The 9,072-nt window shown below is 41.9% G+C and overlaps 1 protein-coding gene across 3 annotated transcripts in view; it reads left to right on the top strand.

Annotated features, from left to right (window-relative positions):
* Positions 1-9,072, top strand: part of GMNN (geminin DNA replication inhibitor) — a 9,429-nt gene extending 357 nt beyond the window's left edge. The window contains exons 1-7 of one of the 3 annotated variants that reach the window (XM_029945454.1): positions 86-268; positions 1,578-1,635; positions 5,516-5,593; positions 6,148-6,295; positions 6,817-6,899; positions 7,202-7,312; positions 8,649-9,072. In XM_029945454.1, coding sequence (XP_029801314.1) covers positions 258-268; positions 1,578-1,635; positions 5,516-5,593; positions 6,148-6,295; positions 6,817-6,899; positions 7,202-7,312; positions 8,649-8,807 — 648 coding nt within the window. In that variant the 5' untranslated portion in view covers positions 86-257 and the 3' untranslated portion in view covers positions 8,808-9,072. The other 2 variants (XM_029945455.1, XM_029945456.1) reach the window with 2 other exon arrangements.

Genomic DNA, 9,072 nt, shown 5'->3' with positions numbered 1-9,072 from the left:
CCCGGGCCAGGCAGCCGAGTTGCCGGTCTCCGGTCTCGGGCGCGGCTCCCTGCCGCGGCTCCGTTGGGCGGCCGGTGCCGTGAGACCCGACCTGCGCGTGCTCGGCTGTCGGGGCGAAGCGGAACCCCCACCCTCTGTGCGGCTCGCTGGCCGGGATCCGAGCGTTCCGCAGCCTGGGCGCCTGGGGGGCGGGCGCTGGACCCTGCGATCCCGGGTTGGTGACCCTGGTGTCTCGGGTTCATCGATCAGCGTTTCCCATGTCGGAGAGGTGAGGGTGCAGGGTGCTGACCACGGTATGGTAAACACACAAAGGATTGCACTTGGGTCGTGGCCCTCCCCTGTTGTAACCCTGATACTTCCTGCAGCGCATTTTACATCGCACTTTATGAGCCAAACGAGGACATTAGAAGTTTAAGAAGCAGTACTTACGACCTCGCCCGCTATACACTCTGAAATCTTCTTGCCTCCTCCATTCTGTTCTAAACAATTTTCCTCACCTAGTGAATGCTTTGAGGATCCCGGGCTGCCACCCGCACTTCGAGAATAAACACTGCTCAGCGTAGTGGGTCCCCATCCGCATTTCCTTAACCTGAAATAGGATAGAAACAGGTCGGGGCTGTGTGTGTGCTGGGGCACGGGAGGTGTGTCATGGTCAGTTTGAAAGTCACTGCGTTAAAGGCATACACCAGAAAATCAGGGAGCTGTTTGGCAGGTATAGACATGGCCAGGACCCTCGAAGGTTGGCTTTGGAGTAAGTTCTGGCTGGCTCCGCGGTCTGGTTAACCACATCCCATCATCCCTTTATCTCCCTCTTCTCTTCCTTCCCTCAGTGCCTCACTCAGTTCATGGTGATGGTTAAACATTCTCGACAGATGTAAATACATAAACCCATTTAATTGGATAGTAAATCACTACTAACTGCTGGTTACCAGAGCGAGTTGTATTATAGCTTAAAGCTGCCTTTGAAACTGAAGTTAGAATGCTATTCTTTTTTTTTTTTTTTAAAGTTATTTATTTTGAGAGACCTGGAGACGGGGGGGGGAATCCCAAGCAGGCTCTGCAGGGGCAGCACAAAACCAGGAGATCCTGACCTGAGTCAGAAACCAGGAGTTGGACTGGTAACCCACTGAGCCACCCAGCGGCTCCTAGAATGCTGTTCTTAAGGATAGACCTCCACGTACCCAAGCATCTGGTGACCATTTTTGCTTTTCTTGGTGGCCATTTCTCAGATCTTTTTGAACCCTATATTTAAACCGGGGCAGGATAGTTTTTTGTAAAACTGTTAATACATACTTTTAAAACCTTTTGTAATGAGATGTTTCTAACCAGAATTATGTGTGTGTGTGTGTGTGTGTGTGTGTGTGTATAAAATACAGATATTAAAAGTCAATAGCTTTAATCGCTTTGGTCATTGATCGAGCTGAGTTTGGATACAGGGAGATAAGATATTTCCACCACACAATAGTAGGATTTCTATGATCATTAAGTATTTTCAACAACAACAGAAAAGCTGAACTCCATCTTCAGGTGCAAACCACTTTCTGTTTATGAATTACTAACCTTTTTTGCTTCACCAGGTGTATCATGAATCCCAGTATGAAGCAGAAACATGAAGACATCAAAGAGAATATAAAGGTATGTGATAGAATCATTTTTACTTGTTGTAGAAAGCATCTGGTTAGAAGTAGTTTGACATAATTAAAATGTTTTTTTTAAGTTTATCTTGAGAGAGACAGAGAAAGCTTGAGCAGGGGAGGGGCAGAGAGAGGGAGAATCCCAAGCAGGGTCAGCACAGAGCCCGACAGGGGACTCCAGCTCACAAAACCATGAGATCATGACTGAGCCGAAATGAAGAGTTAGGAACACTTAACAGGCACTACCCCGGCACTCCTAGTTTGACATAATTTAGCAAAATTTAACCTGGCTGTAGTTTCTGTACACTTCGAGGTACCAGACTTTTAGCCAGAGGACAGGAAGCAACAGAGAACCTTTAAAAAATTAATTACAGTGAACAGTAAGTTTTGTGATCCATGAATGTGCAATGTCTTTCCATTTGTTTAGGTCATCTTTACATTTCTTTCAGTACTGTTTTTTAATTTTCAGAGTATTGAGTTTTATACTCCTTTTGTTTAATTTCTTCCTAACTATTTTATTAAAAATTTTTTTAACATTTATTTTTGAGAGACAGAGAGAGTGTCAGACCATGAGCAGGGGAGGGGCAGAGAGAGAGGGACACACAGAAATGGAAGCAGGCTCCAGGCTCTGAGCTGTCAGCACAGAGACTGACGCAGGGCTTGAACCCATACACCTGCGAGATCATGACCTGAGCCCAAGCCGGACGCTCAAAGGACTGAGCCACCCAGTATTTTATTTTTAATGCTATTGTAGATAGAATTATTTCTTGCATTAAATTTTCTGTGTGCTCATTGGTACTGTATAGAAAACAGGTGATTTTTATGTTTTGAATTTGAACTGCAGCCTTGCTGAAATTGTTTATTAGATCTAATAGTTTTTTAGTAGATTCATTAGGATTTTCTGTAAATAAGATTGTTGTTGCTTTCTTTCCACTCCTACAATTTCTGAAATGATTTTTATTAAAATCCTTCGTATCTTCGGAATTGGTGTCTTTGACCGCAGAGACCCATCTTGCATTACACTGCGCGTGCTTGCAGACAGTGTGTTATGCCCACTGCCATCTAACCTGCTTGTTTTGCTCTGTTTCTTGAATCCCCATGTAATACTGTCAGTGGAAATCTTATCCCAAACATTTATTCTTAGAACACTAAGGACAGACTTTAATTTTGAACTTGTATTTTTAACTGATTTTGCTTTTAAGGTTCTAAATGAATTTACACTTTAATTAGATTTTGCCACATATCTTAGTTGTTGAGGATTCCTGAGAATGAGACCACATCTTCAAGAAATCTATCAGTTTGTAGATTAAAATTAAATAGAGTAAATAAAAGCCTTTCATAAGTGATAGCAGATACTTTCTGATAGGTGGTTTACCTTGCCTTAGTCAGTATCCTTATATTATTTTTCTTAAATAATACTGTGCATTGATAATTTGAAAATTTTCAAACACTCCAAAATAGAGTCAATAGTATAGTCTCAACTAACGGTTACCAGTATGTGGCCAGTCTTGTTTCATCTCCATCTTCATTCACTCCTCCTAAGTCACCTCATTATTTTTAGGCAAATCCCAGATTTCAGCAGATGTTCTATTTAAAGAAGAATCTAATGTTTACTGGCTAGAGTAAAACGATCTCTTCTATAAAAGGACTAGAGTTCTGGTTGGTTCTGAGTCAGCCTCCAAAACTGTGACCTTGGGTGAATTATGTAGCGTCTCAGCCTCAGTTTACATCTCTGTAAACAAGAAAATTGGACTAAAATGGTCTGTAAGGGAGGCCTGGGTGGCTCCAGTAGGTTAAGCATCCAAATTCAGCTCAGGTCATGCTCACAGTTCTGTGGGTTCGAGCCCTGCTTTGGGCTCTTTGCTGACAGCTCAGAGCCTGGAACCTGCTTTGGATTCTGTGTCTCCCTCTCTTTGCCCCTTCCCTGCTAAGATGTTAGAACACATTTTTTTGTATATGAAACTAGATCTGTAAGAGTAAACTGTGGTTGTTCATGGGTTCCCTACCAATTGTATGCAAAATTCCATGTGAGTAGTGCTTTTGCTCATATTTTTTTAGAGAGAGAGAGAGAGAAGGGTTCACAGAATCTCAAATTATTTTGTAAAAAGATTATGATGCACTAACGTGTAAGAACATTTTGGCTCTAAAGAGTCATTCCAGTGTATAATTTTTGTAAAAAAATGATAATAGCAATGTGACATCTTTGGGACTGGATGCTTGAGGCTTACATGTATGAGAGTTACTCTTGAAAATGGTCTTTTTGGTTCTGACTGTGATTTATCTGGCTTCTTTGGCCATTATAAGTAGCAAGCATTTAAATCCGTTAACACCTCCCATTCGCAAGGATCCAAAGTTAGGTTTTCTTCTGTTTGTCTGCAGGTTGGTGACTAATCTATAATCTAAATTACATCTGCAGTGTGGGTGTAATATTTGTTCTCAGAGGAGTTGGCATTTGCTCTTGGGCTAAATGGTGAGATAATGCTCAGCAGTAGAAACTGTACCGTGGGAAAGGCGAGCGAGCTCCCGCCGTGTGAACTGCAGCAGGGCGTCCGCGCCTTTCTCACGCTGCTTTGGTATCAGGTTCCGGCTGCCCTTGTTTGAGTGTTCACCATTGTTTGCTGTCCCATGGTGGCAGCATAACTAATGATTTTTTGTAAAAACAGGGCTTTCAGATCAGGAAATCTATGGGAAGCTATTTACATATTTTAGGGAAGGGTCTGTTTTTTCCAAAACTGTAGCGTGGGTGCTGGCGTGCCGCCAGCGCTGCCGTTTTGGCTGTCTCCTAATGAATAGGCTTGCAGCAAAAACTCCTTCTGCATTCAGGTCTTCTTACAGGTGTATTTGGTTTTGTGTCGAGTATGTTCTTGAAAATTATATTCCTGGGGCGCCTGGATGGCTCGGTCAGTTGAGCCTCTGACTTTGGCTCAGGTTGTGATACGGCTTTTGAGTTGAGCCCCACTCAGTGCACAGGCCGCTTCTGACCCTCTGTCTCCCTCTCTCCCTCTGCCCCTCTCCTACTCACACTCTTTCAAACAAACATTTTAAAGAAAGAAAATGATGTTCCTTTGGTAAATACATCCAAGTGTGTTAGGGAATATTCACTAGTGAACAGAAGTCTGAGATGAATCCTTTTGATTAGAGGAAGAAGTTATTTTGCAGTGTAAATAATTAACCTTTCTCCCTAATTTACCTCTTCTGTGGTTTTCTGCTGTAAATGCTAAGACGTTTGGTAAATTTGTAGTTTCTGTGTGGCAGATTTTTTTAAGAGGGAATACAAATACTTCTGTTTTATTGGAATTCATCAACTATGGTTTGAAGTATTAGAGCTTAGAAATTTTGTTATATTTTTGTCTTAATTAGATACAATTAATTGACAAAATGACTGTAATAGCATGTATTGAAATGGAAGGAGGAGAGATACACGTGTCCAGATTGGGTAACATGAGCCGTTCTTAGGATTTCTTTAAACTGTATTATAATTTTAGGGACATAACACGTTTGCTAGTTGAATAAACTAAATTGTTCATATGCAACATTATAAAATTACAGCAGAACAGGATCACCTGGGTGGCTTAGCCGGTTAAGTGTCTGACTTTGGCTCAGGTCATGATCTCACCGTTGGTGAGTTCAAGCCCTGCATTGGGCTCCGTGCTGACAGCTCAGAGCCTGGAGCCTGCTTCAGGTTCTGTGTCTCCCTCTCTCTGCCCTGCCACCTGCTCACACTCCTCTCTCTCTCTCAATAAACAAACATTTTTAAAAAGCAGTAAAATAAAATTATATAGCAGAATACTAGTGTTCTTTCCTAAATTATAGCAGGCATAAAAGAGCAACAACCCATATAGCAACTCAGTAACCAGATAATAAATTATGTTGACTTCTAGAATAGTCCTGTCCCAAGAAGGACTCTGAAGATGATTCAGCCTTCTGCAGCTGGAGCTCTCGTTGGAAGAGAAAATGAGGCACGTGTTACCGGGCTGCAGCGAGTACCATTGATCCTGCCTTTGCAGAGATGCACAAGGCCTTGAAACCCGGAAGTAACCGCACCGCAGCGTACCAGCTGCATGTCTGCCCCGGCGGTGGTTTGTGTGTGGGGAGTCGAGTGTCGGTATGGATGCCTGTGGCAGGACGGGGACGATGTAGTAACTTCTGAACAGCCTGTAGGAGTGAGGTTTGCTGTTCTGGGAATAAAATGTTGGACTCAGGATAAAATCACTGATGAGGGCTTCTAGACTTGCAAGTTTGAAATTCCTGCCTTTCTGTGGTACTCCATTATTTAAACAGGAAACATGATTTCAGCTAAGCCTTAGACCCAGCTCTAATCTAGTTCCTGCAAATAAAATTTCTAAAATAACTATACATTTTCATAGAATTTTAAAATGTGTGATTTTCTAAAAATATCCAAAGAGATCAAAGGGACCAATGAGTGCTGTTTTTAATACATACTGCCCAAACCACCCAACTTTCATTCATTAAATCAAAATAAATGAGATTGATGTATGTATTTTCATTATAGTTGGTTAAAGGCTTGTCCAAAAGGAAACATTGGAACGACCAGTCACCATCTAAGAACGCCAGCTCTGGAGTGCTCACTGTCCCAGAACAGAGTGAAAATAAAGATTGTGGCAGAGTTACTCAGGAAGCATTCGATCTCATGATTGCAGGTATGAAATCTGTATACCTTTTATCTTAAATTTCCTAGTAAAGGTAAATATTTGTCATGCAGTTAGGAATTCTGCACACAGCCTCTTAATCACAATTAGATATTTGACTCAAATGTAATTTAAAATTTATGGTTGTAAGTATACATACACTGTAAGTTTGGACAGGCCTTACTGTTTGGTAAGATCCAAATATGGATGAAATAGTAATGAAAAGGATAGTGGTTAATTAAGGGTTATAAAACTTGGTATTGTCTTTTCATTAGAAAAGTAGCTAGAGAATGGACTTGAAGAAAAAGACTCAAGTGCAGCAGAAAATGAGGGGCGCCGGCAGAAACCGCCGGGAGAGGAGCGCGCCGGGTCTCCTGGTTGTTACTGGCTGGAGCCGCGATCAGAGGGGAGCTAGTGCCGCTTTATAAACCCCGTGGAAGAGTTTGTTTAGTAGAAAAAATTGATGTTTTTTACAGCAGCACGTAACAGGAATTGTCTTCAAGGTCTATATGTAAGACATTGATTTATTTTAGAAAATCCATCCTCGCAATATTGGAAAGAAGTGGCGGAAAAACGGAGGAAAGCTCTCTATGAAGCACTTAAGGAAAATGAGAAAGTATGTACCGAATGTAATTTGTGGCAGTTTTTAATATTCCAGGATTATTTTTCTTCTGCTTAACATGTTGGTTACAGTGATATAAATTAGCTTTAATTAGCCTATGAAAAGATTAATTAGAAAGGAGCTAGGCAGCAGAATTGTGACCTGAAAGAGCCTCCCTGTGCCAAGAGCCACGGGTGGCTGTGTTGTTAGGAACTTGGGTGCTGCGCGTGTCCATCGGATATGTACTCGGAGGCGTATTGGTTGGGTTTGTAGCACGGCAAACGTATGGAATACTGAACTCTACTTATGTCACACAGCTTCATAAAGAGATTGAAGAGAAGGACAATGAGATCGCCCGCCTGAAAAAGGAAAATAAACAATTGGCGGAAGTAGCAGAACATGTACAGTATATGGCAGAGGTGATAGAGGTAGGTATTTCGACATTGACCTGATGCAGAATCATCTGTTGTAATGGGAGGCAGTAGCGTAATCAGTAAGAGTTAATTTTAATGCCGGTGTGACATTATAGTAATTTATAAAACTGTTTATTGGTTCACTAAGTAAGTTTGGTGGTCTTATCTGACTTTTCAATTTGGAAGAAGCTAATGTGTTTACAAGAATTAGTCTGCAGACCATCTGGCTGGCTCAGTCAGAGTGTGTATGTGACTTCTGAACTCAAGGTCATGAGTTTGAGCCTTACGTTGGGTGTAGAGGTTACTTTAAAAAATATTAGCTTGATAATGGTTATTTTACAGTCTTGAACTGAAAAATAGGTCTTAGGTGCCTGGGTGGCTCATTTGGTTAAGCATCTGACTTTGGCTCAGGTCAGGATCTTGTGGTTTGTGGGTTCAGGCCCCACATGAGGCTCTGTGCTGACAGGTCAGAACCTGAACCCTGCTTCCGATTCTGTGTTTCCCTTTCTCTCTCTGCCCCTCCCCTGCTCATGCACGCATATGTGCTTTTTGTCTCAATAATAAATATTAAAAAAAAATAGGTCTAAACTTACTCATGTTTGCAAAAAAGCCATCTTGCTGGTAGGAAGAAAGTTTTTCAAATAAAAGCTTGTCCTGTACCAAATTGTTTGCATTTTAAAGCCGTGACAGAATGAATGTTTCAAGTTTTGTAAGTGCAGTAATAGCTCACTTAACTGCCAGCAAGTGTTGGTTCACAGCAGACGGGAAAGGAGAAAACCTGGTCCTTCACCCTAGGTAGCTTGAGAAGTAGTGATTTGAGTTACCCCGAAAGCATGTCAGTGCTGTAGAAAAAAAACGAATTCGGGGCACGTGGGTAGCTCATTCGGTTAAGCATCCCTCTTCATTTCAGCTCAGATCACGATCTCCCCGTTCCTGAGTTTGAGCCCTTTGTTGGGGCTCTGTGATGACCGTGTAGAACCTGCCTGGGAGTCTTTCTCCATCTCTCTCCCTGCTTTCTCTCTCTCCCTCTCCCTGCTTTCTCTCTCTCTCTCTCTCTCTCTCTCTCTCTCTCTCTCTCTCTCTCTCTCCCTCTCCCTCTCCCTCTCCCTCTCCCTCTCCCTCTAAATAAACTTGAAAAGAATGAGCAAAATTATTAAGTGCTGTGACTTTACTGAAATATGGTTTAGTGTGGTGCAAATTTTGATAGAACATTGATTGTAGATGAATTTAATGGAGAAGCGTTATGAAAAGGACATCATTAGAACCTTGAGGGCCGGTTATATCAGCATATTGCTAGCGGACTTGGCCTTTTAAGTATTTTCAATAAATTGTTCATTTATTCTTTTGAAAGAGACTTCATGGCGGGCCTCTGGATAAGTTGGAGTCACCAAATAGTCCGGAATTTGATTCTGATGAGGAAACTGGGGAGGACTCAGAAGTGGAAGACTCAGAAATTGGTTCACGTGCTGAAGAAGTATCTTCCTCTACAGACGCGCAGCCACATGTATGAGATTCATTCATACCTGACTCTTGAGAAACACACTGCCAAAGTTTACCTCCACTATAGTTCTGTGTAGCAGAGCCGACAGATGTAGAACGCAAAGTGGGAACCAAACTTCCTTGTTTGAATCCTGGGACCCTGTTGTATTAAAACGCAAATACTATGTATTTTTAATCTACGATGTTTTATGTAAATAGCGTTTTCCCAGTGTCAGACATGACTTGTGTATATGATAAATAAACTTCAGTCTCCTGTTGAGTGTACCTTGGAAGAA

This window comes from Suricata suricatta, chromosome 7 (assembly GCF_006229205.1).
Source record: "Suricata suricatta isolate VVHF042 chromosome 7, meerkat_22Aug2017_6uvM2_HiC, whole genome shotgun sequence".
NCBI classification, from domain to species: Eukaryota; Metazoa; Chordata; class Mammalia; order Carnivora; family Herpestidae; genus Suricata; species Suricata suricatta.
The sequence above is the reverse complement of the archived record's forward strand: the minus strand, read 5'-3'. Positions and strand labels throughout refer to the sequence as shown.